Below are 25,234 nucleotides of genomic sequence, written 5' to 3' on the forward strand. Positions count from 1 at the left end.
GCTACACTGCTTGTCACTTCACATGCAGCAAAAACAGTTGTAAGAGAGCCAACCAAGGCAGCCCAAGGTCTGTAAACAAATTAAGACTTTTTGAACTTGGCAAAGTAAACTATGTGGGAAACAGGTTACTTTTAAGTGCACAAGTCATTATTTTTGTGTCTTTAGGGGTCAATCTAGGTTCTTTAGGGTCTTTAGGAGACAGGGCAGTAACTTAAACTACTGGGTTTTTCCTTTTGAAAAGCAGGTTTGCTTGGTGCAGAACTGTAACCATTAAATATACTAAACGGCTTTTGTTTTGTACTGAAATTATTTGTAAAGTGAGATATCGTTACCTTGATTAAACTGATGTATTTTCTCTAAGCCTTTGTTGTATGCTTTGCATTTTCATGCTCATTATGTGGTTCATGTTGTGAGCATTCCTTGGTACACCCACTGACAAAGCACTACCAAACAAAGCCACAGGATGTCAGTGTAATCTGTCAAAATGAAGACAATTCGGGTCGATTGCACCATAAAATATAGTATAGATGTTAATGAAATATACAATACCATTCACTGGGAGAAAATGTATCCTGGTATTTATTATTCACTCTTGGCAGAACTGTACAATTTGTACCCAAAATGGAACATACAGCCCTTGGAAAAGTAAGAGCAACAAAGCAGCAAAATAAAACCACTCCAGGAAACTAGTTTTACACAGGGAAATTTGAACTCTTTGTACATATTACTGCTGCAGCTCAAATTTTGAAAATTCACCTGTACATCATATACAGTTTCCAATTTATCTGTTAATATTCCTGCATAGGATTTTACACATTGTCATTTTTCTACGTTTGGTTACTTTGTGCATTAAACTCGTGTATGCTGCCCCAACCTACTTTTTACTAGATGCCACTTGTATGCTACACATTACATTCTCTTGGCTAAGTAACTCAAATTAAAGCCTAACATTTGTGAAAACAAAGACATTTAACCAAATCAATTGTGAAACCTTTGTAGTTCTATGATGACTGTCCTCTCCTCACAGTAAGTTAACGTCTAGCAGCTGAATCATTTGCACCCTGGCAGAACCATGTTATTTAATCTAAAAGACAGGCTGCCAAGTCTCCCTTTGGCCCTTTAAGGCTTTATCCATCTGCAACATCTGGACAGTGTCCAGTCACATTTTCTTCAAGGTACGTCGTCATTTTCAGTGCTTATGTCGGATCGTCGAAAGATCCTTTCACCCTTGTCCTTTCAAAACGCTCTGTCCCTTCATTGATCAAGCCCTGGTAAACAAAAGGAAGCATGGCACAGGTCAGAGGTCAGGTGAGATCTCCCCACCTGTGTCCTGCTCCTCCTGTTGCTGGCTGTTGCTTTTCCCATGACCCCAAACCTCTGAGGAGCTCAGCGGGCATGGGAGCAACTTGGTCAGTTTGCCTTACTGTCACAGTTCAAGGCTGTCAGTATGAGATGACACTGGAAGACGCTGGTCCTGAGCCAGCAGCACTCATCTGCAAATTTCCAGAGGAGCTTGACCTCCGCATATGCGGGAGCAGATAGGGGTCGCTTCCCAGCTGGTGAACGTCAATCCGGTCCTCCTTCCTGTATGCCAGGCACCGCCTTATAAAGGCCTATAGGTGGGAGAACAGTATCCAGTGTTACCTTGTTTTAGAATAAATCTTTTCAATACAGAACATTTTTAAATGTCTTGATCTTTTGTGTGGAAGTTCCCCTACCTTTGCTTCATTACTGGCAACAGGCTTAACAGGGAACTGTACATCTGTAGCTTTGAGTATGGTGTTTTCCTGCAAGATGTCCTGCTGTGACTGATTATGGCCAAAAGGCTGAAAAGAAGGAATAGTGCTCAATCATCAGGAATAAATTACAAAAAAATATAGCAAGGGGTGAAATCTGCATTTGCCTCCTTACCTTCCTTCCATACAGACACTGGAAAAAGATAACACCCACAGACCAGACGTCCACCTTATTCGAGATCTTTGGAGGCTCTTTACCAACCACAAAACATTCAGGAGGCAAGTACCTGGGCAAAATTTACACATTCTTTATTCAAGTACTGTAATTAGGAAAATTGAGGTACTTTTCTATGTACTTACATTTGTACCTTTTATTCCACGATATCTGAATAACAGATTTTATTAGTGACTTTTATACCAATACCAATCTGTACATAAAACATAGTTTTATAATGCAGATATGAGATTAAACTATAGCACATAACAGCTAAACTTGGTTTCACTTGAAAATGACTCAAGTAGAACAAGTATTTGCATGTACTTAACATGCCGGCAAGAAAAAAATTTGCATAATCAGTACTTGCATAAACTACTTTTAACACTGGTGCTTGTTGGTAATACTTACACACTTCTACTCAACATTTGAATGCAGGGCTGTTACTAGCACTATAGTATTTATAGTAAGATACGGCTAATTTTAATTTTTCAAAGTAAATGATCTGCATACTGCGATGTGTAATATATAAAAATTTCTTCTCACCAATAGGTCCCTGCACCTTGTGATGTCAGGTCCATCCCATCTACGCCATAGTTGTCGTCGTCCATGATTTTGGACAAACCAAAGTCAGTGATTTTGATTTCCCCACAGGCTGTCCCATCCACTAACAAGATGTTGCCTGAAAACCAGAGCACATGTAAGTTGCCGCTAGAGGAAAAAATGGCATAGGTAACTGGCACTCATTTGATATAAGTAGATTAAAATTAGTGATTGTTTCTTTCATTACTGTGGTGAATGTCATCAGTTGTCAGAAAGGGTATGATTACCTGGCTTAAGATCATAATGGATGATCGGGGGTTTGATTTCATTCAGGTATTTTAGTGCATTCACAATCTGCATGACTATCGATCGAGCCTCCTTCTCAGACATTAGCTTATGCTGCTTCAAGTAGAAATCCAAGTCGTTGCCTTCGCAGTACTCCATAACGGTGCAAAACCTACAGGTTGGAAAACAAATTAATGAAGAATGACAGCCCACCCGTAACAAAAACCAACTTAGAAGTGCTATGAATGCTTCAAAGAGGGTGACTAACGTGTCTGTGTCCAGTGAGAAGTAGTCATAAAGTTTCACAATACGAGGATGGTCCAGCTCCTTGTGTATTCTGTACTCTCGACATGCATGCCTAGAGAAAGAGAACAGTGGTTATGTTTTTATTAGCAAACGAAACAGGAAGGTGCAGCTGCTGTATTCTGCACTCTGGGTTACAGACGGTAATAATAATACAGTGAAAGTAAAGACATCTGAACAACTTGTAAAAGTATGACTCAATATTTGAAACACTAATTATAGTATACTTCAGGTGAAGCTATGCAGTTGCACAGGAGATAACGTACTTGTGATAGTTCTCCTTTTTCTCTTCTCTCCAGTTCTTGTTAAGTTGGTGGATTTTGACAGCAGCATATCGTTGCTCAATTAAATCAAAAGCCTGTAAAACACACAAACAGCGGACTTATACTTGTAAAACAATACCTACAAAGATTGTTTTGCTTTTTTTTTTGACAAATATAACATCAGCATTTAATGACTTACCTTGTAAACTTCACTAAAACCCCCTCTCCCTAGAAGGTGTAGGAGCAGATATCGTTCATTCAACGTTGGGTGATCTTTAAATCTTTTGATTGGGGGGAAGAGAAGCACAGAACACAATCAAAATTATAGATATAGACCCAACTATCAGTAACATCAACTTTGCTGTGTCATGACAAATGTGGGGTGGGGGGAGAAGAGAACAGACACAGTGTCACTTAACCCTTGGGGTCTGAGGGGGTTTTTGGGGCCTGGACAAATTTTGACATGTCCTGACATTTGTGCTTTTTTCAGTGTTTTTTTAAACATATTAATGTCTAAAGTCTAATAACACTGTAATCAGCACAAAATTGGCTACAATAATATGTGAGCTTCAAGTTTATACATTATTGTGTTTTTGAGAAAAAAGTGTTTATGCATGGCTAGTGAAAAACTACAATTTTTTACTCACTGAAATAAGACCATAAAACACAAACTGAACATTGGTTCACAAGACTTTGGAGACCAGCATGTTGTAGGCTAAAGTGTTTACTTCAGAGTGCTGTGAATGTCATCTTGTTCACACATTCACAGTAAACAATACACTGATTTAAATTTTCTAAGACACTTTTTGTCCAGAAAGGCCATATGCAAGAGGGTGTGTCTGAGGATGAATAGTCATGTGATTTACCTGAGAACACAAAAGACGCACTGAACGTCCAGACAAAGCCGCGCATAATGAGCCTTTCAGTCAATGTAGATGGGACGGATTAGTGCTGTACAATACAACACAATGAGGAGCCAAACGATCCTCATTTGAGTTAAAATCAGTGTTTTTACTCTGAGGACAAGCTAAACTATTTGTCTCTGTGTGGAATGTAAGGAGCGCCGCTTCACGTGCGTAACGCGCCATCATCCAAACACGTCGAAAAAGTGAGTAAATTCTATGATGAAGTTTGATATTTTGTGTCATTTCTCGGGGGCGTGCACATATTTACCTGGTTCACCTGAGATTATTTACATGTGAACAGTGGACAGTGTACAAGGCGGGACCGCATTACCTGTAATGAGGTGAGACAGGAAAAAACGGACTTCTCCTTACGTTCATACGGATTAAATAAAAAGTGATGATTTGTTTTTGACTTGAATTGTTTCACTCAAAAGAAAACATTTCAAGCTTTCTAGCCATATAATTCTTATTTTTATGAGCCACGTATTCGCTGAGATTCTGGTTGTTTTATTTACGCGTCTGTGAAGAGAAATGGCAGAGACAGAAAAGTCCGAGAGCGCACCCTGTCGGCTTTCTTTATTTAAAAAAAGCACAACGTTTTGTTGTTATTATGATGGTATACCACTAAAACTAGACCCTTTACAGATTTGAATGATATACTTCTTTTATCTGTACGATCAGAATTGACGGAGTAATTTAAGTTTGTTTCGGCCTTATCAGAAAAAGATGCGTCAAAACGCGCCGGCGCGTGCGTCAACCCCAGAGGGTTAATATCATCACTATGGCTTCACTGGCCTCGTAAATGTGTACATCATGTTCCAATGTCAATGCAGTAACTGTGAAAGATAACGATTCAGACTCACTGTGAACTGTCTTCATTATTTATTCTCTTCAGCTCCCGAATGTGAAGGTTGCGCACTCTCTCCAGACGCTCCAGCTCCGCCTGGATCTCAGCTTCTTCCTATAAATGATTCAAGCACGTAAACACACAAATATGCAGAAGAATTGTCAGAGTACTGACAAGGACAAGAGCTCATCAAAATTCAGCTGTATAGTGGTTGCTAGTTCATAATATTGAAGACAGCATTGTGTTATATTTAATCATTTACTGACTCCATTAAGTGCCATTATTGCTATTATATAGTGTATCCTGGATAAAGTGATTATAGTAGGATTCATGTTGTACAATACACAAAAAAGGTAAATTCCCTAAAGGATTGTTGTTCAGCATATGACAAACCTTTTTGAGATGTCCGAGTCGCAATTTAAAGATCTCTTCCTGTTCGTGGTATTCTGCTAGTGTCAGCCTTTCCAAGATGAGATATATGAGAAAAGAAAAGCTTTTGTCAGTATTTGTCTTTGTATGAACTCATATCAAACTTCATACAACTTACTTAGCTAGGCATGGGCAGCTCTGATAGATAAGATTAACAAGGCCTGGACTCACAGCTGAGGTAGGCTGGGTTTTAGAAAGGGATCACTTTCTGCTCCATTCACTGCCTTGGTTTTACGTTGCTTTGGCTCTGAGTTTGTCGTCGGTGCTTGGGAGTTACTAGAGGATGGAGGTTTCCTCTTGGCTAGAAGTTTTCTCTGCCTCTCAATATCCTCTCTCTGTTGGTTTATCCACTCTTGCTGTCTGCAGATGGAAAACAGTGATTTCTGTTCAAACTGAATGAATCGACAACACCACTGCATCAAATCCCTAAATTTCAGGCCACAGCAAAGATGATGAGCAACTATGAAACTGGTAGCAAGGCTTTTTAGGTCTGTGCCCGAAACATAATTTTCAAAGTTGTGTCATCCAGCAGTTTAAGCCAATGCTTAAGATTATTTAGCCTGAAGTCTGAATAGCTCAGACCTGCAACATTTTATTAGAACGCCATTATCAGCTATGGTACTGTTCCATTTCTGTTTGTTGTGTTGACTCAGTTACAAGGTCATTTTTGAGATAGTAGCTATTCTGTGGTGATTGTAGTTAGACTCAGACTGAAATGAGCATTAAAACAGAGCACGTAGCTATGTCTTTGTTTAGAAACCAAAGGACAAACAATCTCGAAGATTCTCACTTGACAAGGTTCTGGAAGGCATAGCCATCTGTCCACTGTTCTGTGAACGAGGCTCCATGTCTCACTGTAGTGAAATGACCTAAACGTAGCCTATCTTGCATACTCTTCTCCCGACAGGCCTGCTTCTCTTGGGTGCTCTGAAGAACAAGAAGGAAAAAAAAAAAAAAAAAAAAAAAAGGTTTGTATGCAGATTTGAAGACACACCATAAAGGGTTAAGTAAAACAACACATTTACCTTTTCTATAAGCAACTTCTTGCTCATGGTGATGCATTTATTCAAGCGTTCCTTGTACTTTTCAAGTAATTTTTGTTGTTCATCTATCTGTCTCCTGAGATCACAGTTTGCCTGTGAAGCAGAAAGAAACATTACGCTGGCAGTCACACAAATTATACTCAATCCACCAAAATATTTAATTATAGGAGTTGTGTTTATGGTGCTGACAGACAATAAACATTAAGGTCTTTGTATTTATTAACAAACACTGCTTGGGGTAAACTACGTGGAATTGTTTTTTTTTGCATTACATTTACAATCACGTGGCAGTCAGACCTTTCTGCAAGGTAGCAAAGAGTCGATTTCTCCTTACCCTTAACAAATCATCTATTCTCCCCTCTTTCTTTTCAAGGTCTAGATTCTTCGTGCTTTCAAGGGCAGCCAATTTCAACACTGTAAGGTCAGTCTGTGGTGGGAAACAACAAAGGTTGTTTAAAACTTTGCTTAGCAATCTTAAATATATTTAATAGGTGATTACAAAAAGCCTTTAGAGACCTCACCTGAACCAATTTGACTGCTAGTTGCTTTGGATGCATCATGTGGTCCCCAAAAGACAGACTAGTAGGAGATGAACTATTTTGTCTAACCTGGAAAAGAAGAGACAGCATTTTTTCAGTGTAATGCCAAATGAAGCAGCAATTTTGTGTGTGTATACAAGTTTTGTGCTTACAGCAGAGCCCTGAGTGGAGTGGGAATGTGAGTTCTGGGGTGAACGAATCACTGGTGGGAGACCTCTCACAGGACTGGACCCATTCCCTCCTTGGAACTAAAAGATGAGGAAGGAACAAGTGACATCACTGTCTAACATCTGGTAACTGCAGTCCTGTCTGTGGCTCCTTTAACTTTATACTGCCGTTATTGCAGAGAAGGAAGAGGAAATTTATTGTGCCTCAGATGTAGAACAGAGACTAATAGAGCACATATAATTCACTCAACATCTAATTTCAATATATGACACCAAATAATAAACCTACATCAAAATAATCGCTTATTTTGGGTCCTCGCACAATTGATTTTCCTGTAAAGAGAAAAGAGAACAGTTAGGCTTTATTAAAATACTTCAAAAGGTATAGAGCTGAAAAATAACCAGCTTAACAAAGATGCTCACCTTGACTGCTCTCTGATTGGATGTCAGGTTTTCTTTTTCTACCTCTGCTCGTTTCAGACTGTTTCTTCTCTGGGGTCTGAAAAGGAAATTGTATTTAATAATGTTCTACAAAATTACTTCACAGTACTTCACAAAATACTACTTTGACCTTTATGAAGCCTTGATTCTGCTGTGGCTACATCACAAGACTGTTTGGGTAAGACTGCAAAGGCATTGTAAACTATCCCAAATGTTTTTTTTTAATCAAGTTGACAATAAACTAAAGATGCATTAGGCAATATCTTTACCCACAGCCAGGCCATAAATTTCATAGTTTAAAGGGCAGGGCCATTTGGCTCTCAATGTCATACATTTTCAAAGGGCACAAAAGCCACTTGACTGGGCACTAAGCCGACAGACAAATAGACATGGTCATTCTCAGAACATGTAATAAGCCTTCATTATTTCACTCTATAATTCTAAGTTTGAACTAAAGTCACTAATTACTACAAAACTGGGCATAATTTAACCTGGACCAAGTTAAAGCCTAAGCCATCAGCATTAGATCTAAGGTTTGGTGTAATAAAGTATATTGTCAATTTTTTAAAAATTACTTACATCCCACCTAATCGTACAGTTTGGTTTAACCTCCACCAAAACAGACTTTCCTTTTTTTAAAAACAGTTAACTTCACTTAACTCAGAGAGATCAGTACAAACTTCAATGCTGATCTACACCAATAAAGCTTATCAACAATCCAAACAGCAACAGCCATTACCAGCATAACTATTCATTTTCAGATTTGATCTATACCTACCGAATAGGCAGGAGAACTGCCTCTTTTCACATCAGACCCCTGTAAAGTGATAAAGTGAGAAATCGTGAGAGAGAGCATCTGATTCTGTTTAGAAGATGATGAAAAACTAATTTACTATAACAGTACTTCTTGGATTTATCAAGAAAAAAATATTTATCTAAAAAAAACAACAAAAAAAACCCAACCATAAAAAAATATATGTTTCCAAGTTAAGTCACAAATGGCAGTTATCTGTTCATTGAATTTCTCACTACAATTTCACAACCACCATCACTATCCATTTAGGAACAACAGTGTCATACATTGTCTGTTCATGACATCCCCCACCTCCCCAAAAGATTTGGACCTGTACCTCTGACTCCTTGTCACTTGAGGATCCCAGGCTTCCAAAACTGTGATTTGAACATTCATTATTGGTCAAACCCTGAAAAAATATTAAGGTTAGGACCAAAATTTGTGTTTTGACCAATTAGTATCGAGATAATTGACACTGCTAAATATTCACTCACTTTGGCTCCCCCACTTGCGCTGCCAGTGCTGCCCCCTGTGCTGCCGCTGACCCCGCCCATAAAGCGTGCCTCCAGCAGCTCCTGTCTCCGAGGGTCCAGACTGTGCAGCTCCTCCATTGTACCTGGGAGAAACGGCAACAATTCACACAGTATGTCTCAATTATTCAAGGATCAGGTTAATTCAAGTATCAATAAGCTTAAGAGCTGGCATATGATACATTTCATTTACGATCTTAAGCCCTGGTGAGAATATTTTAGTCTAAACCAGAATATAGGCCAAGACCAAACATGTGCCTGTTCTCGATCGATCTTCCCAGGACCGATTTCACTCTGCATTTTTGTAGCACTGAGGAGATAAGCAAGATTTAACACATTTCCTGCTATCACCACTACCAGATCTACTTGCAGCCTGATACTGCTAGTTGTTACATCTCATAAAGCAGAAGACAAGTTCAGATGTAACAGCCATTTCTGAGCCACAAGCTCTATTATCATGAGAGTCTAAGAGCAATGTTTCGACTGCTAGGCAATGATGAATACCATGTCCCTGTGGGACTGTTACGTGAGCTCCCTGGGCTTCAGTGTTGCTGCAGACTCAGAGGGGTCTGCTCACTAAATTTGTGCTTTAAAGAGACAACCATTTTGAATCTACAAAGGGCTGTGGAGCTTCGGCACTACATCCAAGTGTACAGTAGTTAGGGATTTTAAAAATCCATTTAAGTGAAAGAAAACCCAAAACACTAAAAATAACAAAAATCAAAAGAACCTTGTATTATTATTTATAAATGTAGCACGTGCAAATAAATCACCTAAGAATGTGTTAAAATTACTTTTTTTATTATTCAGACGTACAAATACATTTTGCAGCTGGTTTTGTGTATGACATTTGATAAGACTGCAACTGATTTGAATCAACAAACAAAGATTAGTCAAATGAATACATGCATCAAATCTAGACAAACATACTCTTAACAGCCACACCTATCAACTGCAGCACCTATTGGTATTTATCTCCAAAAACTACCTGCAACATACGAGTAGGTGAATGAGACAACTTATACTGTAGCTGGCTTTGACTAACAAACAAAGAAACTTTTTAACAGACCAACCAACCATAAACACTATAATGAGAATAAATGGTGTTTTAGATTAAGTATAGGATTTTTCACAATATGTTTGCTTGACTAACTTAGTCCCCTTTCTACATTCTGTAAGAACCTAAACAAAACTAAAGAGGAACAGGGTTGTGATAAATGAGGTTTTCTAAAACCATATTTATTGATTCTGTCATGATTACCAATTACTCTGCGTACCTCATATGAAGCAGCGAAGAAACGTAATGAAGTGGCAAGTCGAGCAACACAGGAGCAAAGGAAATGTAAACCACATGTCACTTGTCTAACTGAAATTCAATTATCAAATGCATATAATTGGCTACGACATAAATGATGCATCACAATTAATGATCCGTATGCAGGTTATAACAGAACTGAACAGCAATGTGGTTTGTTTCCCTGGATTAAGATACATTTGTCCAACAGCAAACCTAAACTCTTCCTGTCATTATCCCTTACTACCTGGGGCAGTGATCTAATTTTCAGGACTGTGATAATGTAATTTATTTTTTGCTATTACCTTTCTCCCCACTAACACTAAAAACCACGAAACAGTTACTAGCCTCCCATGCACAGAGACACTGTTGTAGGTTAAATCATCCATAGGTCAAATCTTAGTACCAATCAGGCAACTGGTCCATCTCCTCTTCCTAAAAGGAGACAAGGTAAGCTTGTCACATTTCCCATCATGGGTCTGTGACTTCTAATCACATTTGCAGTGTGTTACACCAAAGAGGTCCACTACAGCGCTCATCTGTCATATTCAGCCATATTGTGGAAGATGACTGTGTTAAATGCATGTGACATCTGCACCAGTTTAGGAGCAAAGCAAAAAGCATCTTGACATTAAATAGCAAGAATATTTTGCAATGACACCAGATATATAGTCCCTGCAAACACAATGACATACAGTCAATTTTTCTGACGTAACTTCTGGCCTATGCAATTTTCACCTTTCACCTCACTATAGTTTCACCGGCAACTATAGAAACTCATGTAGTACATAAATGTCTGGTTCAGCATTGTTTCAAAACTTCAGCAACATAAGCCCTGCAGTATTGAGCAGAAGAAGGTGTTATAGCTGTTCAACCAGCCCTGTTAAAATACTATGACTGCGTCTATAAAATCACCATCTTTAAGAGAATCTTTAAAAAATTTCATATTAGTGCCAGTGTTGAATTGTTGAAATAAAACCACATCTCATCTTTAACCCACAATGTCCTATGTCACATCATAAATACAGATCAGCTGTGGCTCCTCAAGGATCTTGCTTTGTTTCAGACCTGAAGGTCTCATAACTATTGTCTATATTCAAGCCCCTGCAGGAACAAGCGGTTGAACCCTTACAACTCTTGCTGGGGATGTCATTTTAAGTCCATGCTGCCCAGCAGTGACCACCTGTTTATGGCACACACTTGGGGAACTCTTACAAATCTAGGCTGGATTACTTCCACCTGGGTTCATGCACGGGCCACACGGGCTTAAAACTGCACTGATACCAGTATCACAATTTAGCATTTCCCAAGTGTCATGTTAATGCAGGAAGACATGATTAATTTCAATGTGCATAAGATTGATTTAAAAAAACAAACAAACAAAAAAAAAGCAACCTGAGGATTACCTCAACATACAGAGCTGTGTTAAAAGCTCTCCATCATTAAAATATCCTCTTAAAATGAACTGTACGGCAGGTTAAAGAGGTGTGATTAACTAGAGACAGTCACCAATATTTACCCAAGTCTAATCATTATTTGGTTACGTGTGGGTTAGCATGCAGCACAGCCCCAGGCAGTTTTTGTCATCTGGTTTACATGATCACTTTAAGTTAGCCATCCTAAAGGGTCAAAGGAGCCTGCCAACCACCCATGAGCACCTACAGCAAAGGTTTATGGCAAAGAGCATCGCTACACTTGATATTTCATCCAAACCTGAGGCTACTGTCTTGTTTTAAAGCCTGTGAGACCCCCCCCCTCCGCGCCGTGAGGATGGCTAACAGCGTCGGGTACACATGCACAAATACAGCCAACATTGTTAGTAGTGCAACAACACTATTACCAACACCAAAAAATATACTGCTAGTACTACACCGCACACCAAAATACTAACTACCAATCCCGTGAAAGAGAAACTGCTTCTTTTCTCTGCTCGGTTTTTACTCCTCAATCTTTACCTTAGCGTGTAACTTCGCCAACATTTAGTGTTTGCTCTTGTATCGACAGCTTACGGGGAAGATGTGGCGACTATCGCCGTGAGTTCACCTCGCTGCTCTCGGACAGGGTTATCGCCATTACGCACGTATCAGTGTTTGGGTTAGTGGCCTGGCCTGAGCGCAGAGAGACGGTGCGACCAGACTGGGGCTCGGTGGACTTTGGAGCTGACGCGTTACTGTAACGTTAGCTAGCAAGCGAGATCTGCTCGGTCATTTTAACAGAATCTCCTTTCGTATTGCACAAAATGTCACTAAACGAGCAAGTACAAGAAAGATATTTGTCTCAAAACGTTTCACGGTACCTTCCTGGGCCTTCACCACTGTCGTGGTATGTTGCAGAAAACACGGTCCGTATTGGGGACGTGGAGAGCTGGGACCAAAGATGGCGTCCCCTCCAAACTTCCACTACTTTGGACACTCATCAAGCTACTTTTCGTGTGTAGGTGCAGCACACGGTTAGTCTTTCACACTGACTGTGTCAATTAACCTCGGCTGTTATTTTAACATGGCTACAGCGCCTGCCGCAGCGTGAAAATGTCTAGTTATGGTGTGTTTTAGGACACAAACCTCTTCAGCCCTCGGCAGTGCGTCCTGGCTCCAGGGCTACCTCTCCGTCTTCAAGTGGCTGTCTATGAAACGTCACACATCGTGTGCAAAAATCTTATCGCGAGGGCGATGCATTTCTTTCTGAACGTCAATAATAAACAAAATGTTTCTATATAAATATCTTCATTTATGTAATAACTATGCATAGTCGCATTTTTGCACCCAGGTTGTAGATTGATCAATGACTGGAAATCACAATGTTCATAACTTTAGATATATTATAATTAATGTTATATAAGCCCATAAATAATAACTTTGATTTAGCCAGTGATCAGAGCTAGGCATGGTAAGGATAATATGTTCTTGGTAATATTGTGGTAGTTTCAGATACTACATTGGCATAGTGGTCATACAAATTATCTCGAGTTAGTTACTTTTTTTCCTACTTGGTAAACGATAAATGGTAATAGTCAATGTTCTGACTTTTGACTACCATGAAAGATTTTTTTATCTATATTTTTGTTGGATTTATAAATTGGCTTCCATAATATGTAGACTACAAGATTACTTCATTTTGTTTCAATTATTATCATAGTCAAAGTTTTGTAGTTAGTGATGCACCTATTGTGTCATTTCCATCCCTCAGTATAGTCAATGTGATCATGTCATGGATGCAGAACATACAACCAGACAGCACAACAGGTCTTTTTAGCAAAATATTTGCAAGTTTATTACATACGGTTTAGTTGTACACACACACACACACACATTGGCTAAAAATGATTCATTCAGCATTGAATGCAGAGGCAAGCAAGTCTAAAAAGGCATATAGGTCCAAATGAAGCTGTGCATGGTGGGGATTCAAGATGAAGAAGGCGGATGCAATTTACAGTATTTGCTCTGCATCCAAACCCGGTGCATTGCAACTTTCTTTCCTCTGTTTACTTGTAGCCTTTTGTCCTCCAGATTTTGAATTTCTTCTAGCCCAGCTTTGAAAAATAAATCATGAACCTCCTCTGTAAAACAAAAAAGAAGTATCTATTAAGAAAAAAAATTCAGCAATCAGGACTGTAGCCAGGATTTTAAAAATACTTAGGTTATGAGTTCCAAGTTCTCTCTTCCCCTGAAAACTTTAGACACTAAAAATAAATTCTCACAACAGTTTTAATTAGGCTATTTGGATCATTAACACTGTCTTATTATTCATATGCAGAATGTAAATTCCAACCGGGTTCCTTTAACCCTTTCAGCAACTATTTAGTCCATGCAGAAAATAACAAGCAAATCTTATGGTTTAGAAATACCTTTGGTGAAAAAATACACACAGGTTCCGTCACCACGTGTGTAGAAATTCTCTGACAAGCACCGTCCTGATCATAAAAGATTAAATGACCAAAGATTTAAACTATTCATTTGTGAAACAATACTCCACACAGAGAACAGGATACACAACAAATTATTTAAAGTACCTAAAATGGTTAATTTGACTTATGTGTTACTATTTGAAGCTCACCCTTCTTAAACCTCAGTTGTGAGAGGTCATATCTCCCATAATCACGGAAGAGGAATATACCTCCATGTTTCAGGTATGTAGATAGTTGGTTCACAACTCCTTGTATTCTGTCAAGAAGATATTGATTAATGGAATAATGATGTATAAAGAGACTGCAGGTGCTGAAAGCCTGGGGAAAGTAAATGTGAGTTGGGAGGGTTTTAGGGTTTGGGGATAGGGCTTCCAGTGATAAATGGCATCAGGCTCTAATATCTTTGTGTTGTGACCTTCACCTACCGCTGTGGATGAATGGAGGAGAGCACAAAGATTGCCAAAATAACATCCAGGCTCTGAGGAGGGAAGGGAAAGGAGGTCGACTCCTTACAAATGTCATGAACAAAGGCATGACACAGCGAGTCATCATAGTCTGGATGGTCCTATAAGAGGAAAATAAAGTAGGCTATATCCAAAACTGTGTCACACAAAGCCATTGCTAAATGGTAGCTCAGATACAGATTTTTAGTTTCTCACTATCTTGTACATGACATGTCCTAACTATTTCCCTGGCTCAGTGCCCTCGACATTTGTGCTCAAGTCAAGTTATTTATCCACCGAAATCCATCTCCATTTTCCTCTTGGGTGAAGCCATGTATTTAGTGTTAGCGTATTTGACAACACTGGTAGTATGAATGAGATTTTAGTCATTGTTTTTAAATCTAAGTGACATTAGTAAGTACTGCATTGAAGAAATGTATTAGTCTCACTGCAGTATCTACTGAGAGTTTTCATACCAAGTAATATTTGAAATGCTTACCTTAACCAGCTGAATGGCACGTGGAGAGAAGTCACAACAGTATAAAAATGCATTTGTTTCTCTGTGAAAAGGATCAATTTAAAAACCAGGAAACCATAAGTACAGGTAACAAATAGTTTGATGAAGCAGTTTTGTAGCTTGAAAACTTACTTTGCACTATACAGCAGATTATACAGCATACAGCAAAATGTATAATGGCCCAGCAACAACACATACTGTATTTTGCACATAAGTGCCACTCATTTTTTGAAGTGTAGCCTACTGTATGTTTCTTTCATTATGCTTTGAAGCCAAGCTTTTATATCTTTAGGTATTTTGTTTCTTGCATTTAAAAAGTTATGTTTAAATACAGTGTCTGCCTTCCTGTAAAACAATTAAAACAGGATATTGCAGAAACGTAAAATGTGTTAAAATCCACTTTGTTCATTTAAAACTAGACTTTCATCTTTATTCTAATGTAGTCTTTACCAAGAAATTGATTTTGCTACCTTGCTAATTCAAGCCCTTCAAGCTTTGGTTGAATTCCATTTAGTTACTTCCCTTTCAGGGTCTTGGTATTCTGGCAAACTATTACAGTTAATGCATAGCCTAAATCATATTCCTGTCCTAAGATCTTCAGAAATATTTAATAAATTTAATCTTTTAGCTGTATTTGAAGTGATTTAGTGTATTTGAAGGATTACTATATAACAGACATTACTGATGTTAAAATGCTTATTTGCAATATACAGAAATGTCTCAAAATATCTACTCACTTTATGGAATTAACAATTGGAAATACACTGTTACCAACCCCACATCCAACCTGTGAAAAGAAAATATATGTTGTTGTTACTGTAGTTACAGTATTTAGCACTTTTAGTATAGCAGCATAGACCTTCCTCTGTACACAGTTGTGTAATAGTCCACATACAAAAGTCATAACAAAACAATGAAAATTAATATATGTAAAGACTTTAGACCTCCAAGATCCGGAACGGTGCATCTTGTCCAGGGAATGTAGGAGTCTGTGTGGTTTTATTGTTTTCTAGAGCTGCCCCTTCACAGGGCTTCTGACAACTGTCTGTATTTCTGTGACAATGGTGAATGTGTAGATGGTGTCTGGTCTTTGTGTCCATCCTGGACTGACTAGGTAGAAGGATTTCCACCTGCTGATCATCTTGACACCCATTTCTAACTTGGCTTTTTGCACACGAAGGAAGGAGTTCCGGGAATTCTAAAAACAGCCACTTGCGATCTTTGAAGAACTTATTCTGGTGCATCTCATAAAACTTGTCCCAATATTGCCAAGCTTCTGTGTCAAATTTACCTGTGTAGAGAGAAATTAGGAACAATTGTACCTTTTTTTGATGTGGGACCCCACTCAAATCTAATTTGGAAGATATTTTGCAGGAATACATTCTTGCCTTGTTCCTTTAAAGGGATTTGTACAGAGGAATTTTCTTCTGCCCTCTGTCGTGCCTTTTCTTTGTCATCTTCTGTCCATTGTACATGATCCCTATAATTTATAGCATTACAAATGCAACTGTTGATACAACTGTTCAACTATAGGATTTTGTTTCTTTGCTAAACATGTTTCAATGCATCTAAAAATATTGTTCATGCATAAACTTCAAATGTATATATAAAAAATAACATCACACATAGTAAATCCACATTGCACTTTAAAGTTAATGAAAAGGCTCTTGACTGTAAGCTTACATTTCTACACTGAAACCCTGCAATCTTCTTAAAAGGCATATGCAGAGAGATGACAGACCTATGAGTTTCAAAACAAATGAAAGCACATCACTGACCACATGTTGTGATTAAAGATGTCATCTGGATTTGTCAGAAACCTTGAACCCAGTGGAGCTGAAGGTCTTCCTTCAGTGCTCTTTAGTCTAGTGGACAGTCTGCTTAAAACTTCAGCCAGTTTGGCTGTGGAGAGGCTTCGCAGTTTATGCATTCAGTCTGAAAAAGTGCACAAAGAGTTGAATACATTTCCAATACTTTGACAGTGCATGTATAGCTAATCAGATGGAAGCTGTAGCAAATGAGTCAACCAGTACAAACTGTGAATTATTCAAATGCTGTGAAGCTAAACTTTGTTTAAAAAGTCAGAGAACTTTAATTCAAATGTAACTTCTAGTGGCATGACAGAATATTTATATTTGATGAAACAGTGCAGCCCAAAAAAACATGTGTGTAAAGGTTAAGGGTTGGAGGTGGAAAAAATCCTGTTTGGGGTTTGTATAGTTGGCAGCCAGTGGCCCATGAAATACTGCACTGATAGAAGAAAGAATGCATTTTACTAAATGTTAGCAAATTGTAGTTAACTCCGTCCACACTCCGTGGTGAACATATAAGGGCAAATTGTAGTTACCTCCGTCCACACTCACTGGTGAACATATAAGGGCAAATTGTAGTTTGCTCCGTTCACACTCCCTGGTGAACGTATAAGGGCAAATTGTAGTTTGCTCCGTTCACACTCCCTGGTGAACGTATAAGGGCAAATTGTAGTTTGCTCCGTTCACACTCCCTGGTGAACGTATAAGGGTAAATTGTAGTTACCTCCGTCCACACTCCCTGGTGAACGTACAAGGGCAAATTGTAGTTTGCTCCGTCCACACTCACTGGTGAACAAATAAGGGCAAATTGTAGTTACCTCCGTCCACACTCACTGGTGAACGTATAAGGGCAAATTGTAGTTTGATCCGTTCACACTCCCTGGTGAACGTATAAGGGCAAATTGTAGTTACCTCCGTCCACACTCCGTGGTGAACATATACAGTGGGTACGGAAAGTATTCAGACCCCTTTAAATTTTTCACTCTTTGTGTCATTGCAGCCATTTGCCAAAATCAAAAAAGTTCATTTTATTTCTCATTAATGTATACTCAGCACCCCATCTTGACAGAAAAAAACAGAAATGTAGAAATTTTTGCAAATTTATTAAAAAAGAAAAACTGAAATATCACATGGTCATAAGTATTCAGACCCTGTGCTCAGTATTGAGTAGAAGCACCCTTTTGAGCTAGTACAGCCATGAGTCTTCTTGGGACTGATGCAACAAGTTTTTCACACCTGGATTTGGGGATCCACAGCCATTCTTCCGCACAGATCCTCTCCAGTTCTGTCAGGTTGGATGGTGAACGTTGGTGGACAGCCATTTTCAGGTCTCTCCAGAGATGCTCAATTGGGTTTAGGTCTGGGCTCTGGCTGGGCCAGTCAAGAACGGTCACAGAGTTGTTCCGAAGCCACTCCTTTGTTATTTTAGCTGTGTGCTTAGGGTTGTTGTCCTGTTGAAAGGTGAACCTTTGGCCCAGTCTGAGGTCCTGAGCACTCTGGAAGAGGTTTTCTTCCAGGATATCTCCGTACTTGGCTGCATTCATCTTTCCTTGAATTGCAACCAGTCGTCCTGTCCCTGCAGCTGAAAAACACCCCCACAACATGATGCTCCCACCACCATGTTTCACTGTAGGGATTGTATTGGGCAGGTGATGAGCAGTGCCTGTTTTTCTCCACACATACCGCTTAGAATTAACGCCAAAAAGTTCAATCTTGGTCTCATCAGACCAGAGAATCTTATTTCTCATAGTCTGGGAGTCCTTCATGTGTCTTTTGGCAAACTCTATGCGGGCTTTCATGTGTCTTGCACTGAGGAGAAGCTTCCGTCGGGCCACTCTGCCATAAAGCCCCGACTGGTGGAGGGCTGCAGTGATAGTTGACTTTGTGGAACTTTCTCCCATCTCCCTACTGCATCTCTGGAGCTCAGCCACAGTGATCTTTGGGTTCTTCTTTACCTCTCTCACCAAGGCTCTTCTCCCACGATTGCTCAGTTTGGCTGGACGGCCAGGTCTAGGAAGAGTTCTGGTCGTCCCAAACTTTTTCCATTTGAGGATTATGGAGGCCACTGTGCTCTTAGGAACCTTGAGTGCTGCAGAAATTCTTGTGTAACCTTGGCCAGATCTGTGCCTTGCCACAATTCTGTCTCTGAGCTCCTTGGGCAGTTCCTTCGACCTCATGATTCTCATTTGCTCTGACATGCACTGTGAGCTGTAAGGTCTTATATAGACAGGTGTGTGCCTTTCCTAATCAAGTCCAATCAGTTTAATTAAACACAGCTGGACTCCAATGAAGGAGCAGAACCATCTCAAGGAGGATCAGAAGAAATGGACAGCATGTGAGTTAAATATGAGTGTCACTGCAAAGGGTCTGAATACTTATGACCATGTGATATTTCAGTTTTTCTTTTTTAATAAATTTGCAAAAATTTCTACATTTCTGTTTTTTTCTGTCAAGATGGGGTGCTGAGTGTACATTAATGAGAAATAAAATGAACTTTTTTGATTTTGGCAAATGGCTGCAATGACACAAAGAGTGAAAAATTTAAAGGGGTCTGAATACTTTCCGTACCCACTGTAAGGGCAAATTGTAGTTACCTCCGTCCACACTCACTGGTGAACGTATAAGGGCAAATTGTAGTTACCTCCGTCCACACTCACTGGTGAACAAATAAGGGCAAATTGTAGTTACCTCCGTCCACACTCACTGGTGAACGTATAAGGAGGGCGCTAAACCTCCAATGGGGCCGCGGTGCGCGGTGGGCAGAAGAAGACTGGTGAGCGGTCACTAGCGCTAAGTTAGCTGCTAACTACGGCACATTAGTGAAAACACGGCACGACAGGTCACTAACCTGTAGCTGCTGGTGACACCTAAATGTGTCCAGACTTCGGCTTAACTAGCTCACACATAGCAGGTCAGGTAGCGATAATTCACGGGTTTTGAATGAGAATTGAGGTTTTGTAGCTCACCGCGCTAACATTAGCTTAGCTTAGCTTAGCTGTGAACTTGTTAGCTAAAATCTGAACCGGGGCGGAAGGGCAGTGGTCTCGAAAACATGCCGTTTCTAAATAGTTAGGACTGGAAAGCCGAGACGTCCTTTACCTGGATGTGACTGTGGTGTTAAGGGTCACCTCGGGTTGTTGTCGCGTACTACCAGACGGTCCTGTGGCTGAAACTATTGGCACCTACTGATGGCGCCGAGCCGCAGAACAAGGACTGTAAACAGCACAGACTTGCTGAGCCGGAGGGCTCGAGGCATCGGGGACCCTGGGACTCTGTTCAGGCTGAACCTCAAAGTGCTTAGAGGTATCATCCTGCAGGTAATGGAAAACTATGCTTCTCAGTATTTACTGCAGCTAAGGGCTTTCAATAAATGTTTTAGTTGATCTTGGTTTTATTTCATTCTGCAGGGCAGCAGGAATTTTATTAAAGTATGGAGCAAAACCTCAAAATCCACAATAATGTACGAGAGTGGTAAAATCTACTTTGAAAATTACCAGAAGTGCTACAGCTGGTGAGTACAGACATTTAACTATAATTGTCTTTAGTTTTTAGCACTCATATAATACAGTAAGGTACAATACAGTATATTGCAAATACAAATGAAATGTTTCTTTCCTGTATGAATTTAGAGCAGGTCTTATGACTCAACACACAGATAGCTAGGTTGTTACCTATCTACACAGATTTAGGACCATAATACATGGATAAGTAAAGGCAGTGATCTTGTCTAAATTGATATCAGTCAGAGAAGTAGAGTTTCTTTAGGTAGGAATTATTTCAAAGGTGGCTGCCACCAAATATCGGGAAAGTTTTTTTGCACATTCTTTATATTATTATAATATACAACAGAATAAAAGGTTTATACTGTGATACAGAAATGATTTAATCTTCTGATTTCAGTGTGCACACTGAGCCTCAAAATCTGTACAAGTTGCCCAAGAGGTCTAAATTAGAGAAATTTGAAGATGCCTTGTTGTGTCAGTGCCCACTTGTAAGTGCAACCAGCTACAATGTTTTTGGATTTACTTTGATGGATGTCTTAGTATTGAACTTGTAGTAAACAGATTTTACAAACACACTTCCAGACTTGTTTAATCTGTCATGTTGACAGGAAAAAACAATGGCCTCTCCCTCTGATCAAAAACCCAGCCTCTTGTTTTTGACTGCCAGTAACTGGCTGTATCGCCTTTCAGCTGAAACAGGAGAAGAGCTTCAGAGAGTTTACCTCTCTTCAAAGCATAAGTTCAGGTATGTCTGAGTTCTCAGTTCTCTGAATCAAGAGTAATGCGTTTATTTTCCATTTTTGGTTCATTTAAAAACATTTTTTTATTTTGCTTGGTATTTTCTTTTTTGTAGGTCTCTGTCCTGGGATGTTTCTCAAGAGATTTTTTATGTTAAATCTGTTAAAAACAAAGAAACACCTTTAGCGCGGCAGGTGAAGCAAATCTATTTTTATAAGATTGTGTGTTTTAGCAATGGAGGATAGGGCACTTTTAAAGGCTAATAAAGCATAGAATGTCCTCTGTTCATGACTTCTGATTGGTGCATAAATCAAGGAAAATAAATATAAAATTTGACTAATGAGTCACTCAAAGTATTTAGGTTTCACTAGACAGCTGCAACTAATGATTTCCATTTTTAATTATTATCTATAAGGTGTAATGGAATACAGTTGTTAATTACAGTTTAGCTGAGGTCAAAGTGGACATCTTGTAAATCTTGTCTTACCCACCCAACAGCCCTAAACCCAATAGTCATAATAAATTGTATGGGAAAAATATTAAGTTATCTTTAAGCGACCCTGGTTTCCAAAACACATCAGACTGCAGTTTTGATTTCCCTGTGCGATGTACAGTAATAATTAAATGAGAAAGAGCATCTTGACATTTAAAAATATGAGACCAGTGAAAATTTTTCATTTTTGTTTTATGAGTGACGTAAACAATCGGTGTATTATTATTCAGGTAATTAGCTATTATGTTTACTGCTACTCCCACTTTGAATTTGACCTTTTTTATTGCACAGGCAGGCGTTAGTGAGAATACAGTGATGCACCTGGCCATCTTTCATGTTTTTCCCTTGCAAATTGTGGGCATTTTGGAGATCACTAAAAGGGTATGTAGATTTGTTTATAGCGTGCCTGCTAGAGTGTTACATTGTCATTAAAATGTAAATCTCCTTCCTCCAGGTATTTGGAAATGGTATTACTGATGCTGTCTTGTCTCAAGGTGTCCTTGCGGTGTCGTATAACAACAAGTCAGTAAAGCTGTTCAGCTTTGAGCACATTTTGCATAGGGTATGCTGTTTTGTGTTGCTAGCTTAATGTTTTATTCATTGAAAATTTCAAACATATCAACACAAATATATTTTTGAAATCTAAACCTCACTCTTTTTCAGCACATGACAGAGAAGTTAATTCTTGGAAGGCAGAGTTTACTTCTTAGAGGCAAAACAGTGGGAGAGGCTCCATTTGGTATCCCAGTAAATATCCAGGTCACAGGTGGGTCCCTTTTAGACTTTTATATTTATATACTTGACTGATTTTTATAGACATACTTGTCTGGTGTAAGCAGGAGAGCTTTCTGTTCAACTGCAGATTGCCCTCCAGTACTTTTCGAGGTGTCATGCACTAACAATGGTGTCCAGATTGGAGGCCACCCATGGCACTACATCTACACACCACCACAGAAAAATCTCAAGGGGACTCATCACATCTGTTCACTCAAGGATGGCACTGTGGTAGATTTAAAGAATCCATTTTAACCTTACAAAATGTCATCCCATTAAAACATATTATTCTTTGAGGGCAAAATATAACATATTCTTGGCTATAACAGTTGTAGCCTGTCTTACTGTGTGATAGACTTAACTTCCACCAAAATGGTTAGAGCCTGTTGAAAGTGTAAGGGTTTCCAAAACACAACAGACTGCAGATTGATTTCCATGTGTGATGTGTCTTGCCTCAGATACTGGTGAAAAGGCTGCATAAGCCTACACTATAAAAATGAAATGGATTAGGATAAATTTGAAATGATAATTAGAACATGTCATTAGTAGGAACCATATCAAACTTCTACTGTTCCTAAGATTTCAAGCTTTCTGCAAATAATAAAGTGGATAGAGCATCAGTTTAACAAGTATAAGCTTTTCCACACTGATTTTCTGAATCAGGTTACACATCACAAAAATGTCTCATTAGATTCAAACTAACAAAGCATCATATTTAACTCGTGCTTCATTTTCTTTATGCATTTCTTGAACTGCAAGAGGAAACAGAAACTTTTTTTTTTTGTCATGGTACTGATTGCAATTTGCTATATATATTGTTTGTAATTATTATATTGTAATTTGGTGACATTAGGCAACAAATGGAATACAAAACATGAAGTGCTGCTCTCTGGAGAGTGATGAGATCTACTTCCACCCTGATGAGTCAGGAAGAATCGTCCACATGGGACCAACCACCATCAAGTGAGTACTGCCTCAGTACACCGAACACCTTGGTATTGATTTGTGGTGACCCATCTGTATGATTTTGCCTCAGCATTTGCCCCTCAGTGATATTGTTCAACTGTGTGTGTGTGTGTGTGTGTGTGTGTGTGTGTGTGTGTGTGTGTGTGTGTGTGTGTGTGTGTGTGTGTGTGTGTGTGTGTGTGTGTGTGTGTGTGTGTGTGTGTGTGTGTGTGTGTGTGTGTGTGTGTGTGTGTCCCCAGTGTCCTTAAAATCCTTGAACTGAACAGTGGTTTGCCATCAGAGGTAGTTCAGGATTATTCTATGACAACTCATCAAAACAATAATGTAAGTAACATGTTTATTTAGCTAACAGTCTTACTTTGTACGTTTTCAAGTATGAACCGCACTTTTAATATGACATTGGTGCAAGATCTCATGCAGTCCTGTAGCAAATTAGACCTTAGAAGAAGCTACCCAAGTCCTTGCTCTGCAAATGGGTGACATGTACGTTTCTATAATCTCAGAAAATAAGTTTTTTGCTTTTCATCTACTGCAGCCTAGTTCACAAGTCATTGTCACCTCATCAGGCCGCACAGTGAAGAGAAGATTTCAACAGCTTGATGATGACCCTGATCGAGAGGTACCAATATAATACCACTAATAATATGTCTGTGCAAAAGAAAAAATATTACATGCTGCTTGTAAAAAAGGAACAATAACACAAAAAGGTCCAAGTTAATTATGATTTGAACCCAGTGTTGTATCTAGTATATGTGGAATATACTCAGTTGAATGTACTGTCTTTGGAAGCCAGGAAGCAAACCCAGTCTTTTAATTTTTGCCACGGCTTCATGTCGGCACAAGCCGTATGTGGCATTTCATGTGCCGAATGGAAATGGAATAAAGACCGTGGCCATCCAACACAAACCAGGCCTGCGCTGGGTTTTGGAGCCCACCCATTGCCTCTCTCTATATACTCACCAGTTCACCAAATCTAAAAGTGAAATTTATTTCTGATTGAGTTACTGGATGCCACAATATACACATAGAGGTTTCCACAGTGCCACTGATAACAGTAATTCACAACAATAATCCTTTTTGATTTTGCAGACTTTCCGTATGGTGGAATATGATAATGAACTGGACATTTTGGGAGTAGTGGTAACTAATGGCGAGGAGGGAGAAGGAAGAGCTCACGTCCGACTGCATGACAACCAAAGTGGGCAGTTACAGCGGACGGTTGATTTGGTTGAACCTTGGGATGAGGTGAGTTACTTTACATGACTGTACCAACACTGGGCTTAGGCATCTGTGTAGATGGATTCATGAGTCCTCTTGTCTTTTGTTTTTAGACTTATCAGCATGAATTGTGCTTTGACAAAGACACAATTATTCATATTGAACAAAAGAACAACAACTTCTGCTGCCATGTTTACAAACTGAAGGGCACCTGAAGATAAGTGGCACAAAAATCAATTAAGCTGCTGGAACAATTTTTAATCTTGAAAATATCTTCTTCCAAATTGTATTTTTGTGAGGCTGTATTGAATTTTGTTTTCTTTTACTTTTTTTCTTTTCTTTCTACTATTTACTATGTTCTGTCATGTCTGTATACTTTTTTTTTTTTAACTGTTCCTCTTGAATAAAATTAAAATATATTTTTCCAAGTGACCGGTATTTCTGCTTTTTCCTTCTTTAAATGTTGCTCGTCCAAATGCTCAAATACTTATAGTTTTGAGATTGTTAGCCTTGTCAGTTGTCTTTCAGTTACTGT

General features: G+C 39.1%; 3 protein-coding genes across 6 annotated transcripts; 1 reads left to right on the forward strand and 2 right to left on the reverse strand.

Moving 5' to 3' along the window:
* Positions 1-556: 556 nt before the first annotated feature.
* Positions 557-12,942, reverse strand: tlk1a (tousled-like kinase 1a). Its single transcript, XM_026295271.1, is given in 24 exon segments — positions 557-1,613; positions 1,719-1,826; positions 1,912-2,023; positions 2,497-2,632; positions 2,781-2,950; positions 3,047-3,136; positions 3,348-3,439; positions 3,544-3,625; positions 5,113-5,210; positions 5,490-5,556; positions 5,697-5,885; positions 6,316-6,452; positions 6,551-6,661; positions 6,903-6,995; positions 7,090-7,176; positions 7,260-7,355; positions 7,564-7,607; positions 7,698-7,773; positions 8,494-8,532; positions 8,846-8,917; positions 9,003-9,124; positions 12,629-12,663; positions 12,665-12,705; positions 12,707-12,942. Coding segments are annotated over 24 exon segments (2,310 nt in total). The 5' UTR covers positions 12,749-12,942; the 3' UTR covers positions 557-1,442.
* A 694-nt stretch (positions 12,943-13,636) lies between these two features.
* Positions 13,637-20,243, reverse strand: mettl8 (methyltransferase 8, methylcytidine). Of its 3 annotated transcripts, none has more exons than XM_026295664.1 (10): positions 20,107-20,243; positions 16,975-17,131; positions 16,585-16,676; positions 16,141-16,487; positions 15,934-15,983; positions 15,179-15,239; positions 14,662-14,801; positions 14,386-14,492; positions 14,177-14,242; positions 13,637-13,888 (listed from the first exon to the last, which is right to left on the reverse strand). In XM_026295664.1, exons 2-10 carry the CDS (start codon positions 17,124-17,126, stop codon positions 13,734-13,736), a joined length of 1,170 nt encoding a protein of 389 aa, XP_026151449.1. In that variant the 5' UTR covers positions 17,127-17,131; positions 20,107-20,243; the 3' UTR covers positions 13,637-13,733. The 3 variants fall into 3 exon arrangements, with proteins under 3 accessions (XP_026151449.1, XP_026151448.1, XP_026151450.1); XM_026295663.1 differs by lacking the exon at positions 20,107-20,243 and adding an exon at positions 19,696-19,834; XM_026295665.1 differs by lacking the exon at positions 20,107-20,243 and adding an exon at positions 17,732-17,758.
* On the forward strand, positions 20,162-25,066 carry dcaf17 (ddb1 and cul4 associated factor 17). Of its 2 annotated transcripts, XM_026295661.2 has the most exons (14): positions 20,162-20,324; positions 20,415-20,518; positions 20,908-20,998; positions 21,119-21,255; positions 21,364-21,442; positions 22,033-22,122; positions 22,196-22,303; positions 22,405-22,507; positions 22,604-22,746; positions 23,369-23,478; positions 23,721-23,805; positions 24,017-24,100; positions 24,571-24,726; positions 24,813-25,066. In XM_026295661.2, the coding sequence occupies exons 1-14, from the start codon at positions 20,196-20,198 to the stop codon at positions 24,912-24,914; spliced, it is 1,521 nt and encodes a 506-aa protein (XP_026151446.1). In that variant the 5' UTR covers positions 20,162-20,195; the 3' UTR covers positions 24,915-25,066. The 2 variants fall into 2 exon arrangements, with proteins under 2 accessions (XP_026151446.1, XP_026151447.1); XM_026295662.2 differs by lacking the exon at positions 22,033-22,122.
* Positions 25,067-25,234: the final 168 nt, after the last annotated feature.

Source organism: Mastacembelus armatus, chromosome 21 (genome assembly GCF_900324485.2).
Source record: "Mastacembelus armatus chromosome 21, fMasArm1.2, whole genome shotgun sequence".
Taxonomy (NCBI): Eukaryota; Metazoa; Chordata; class Actinopteri; order Synbranchiformes; family Mastacembelidae; genus Mastacembelus; species Mastacembelus armatus.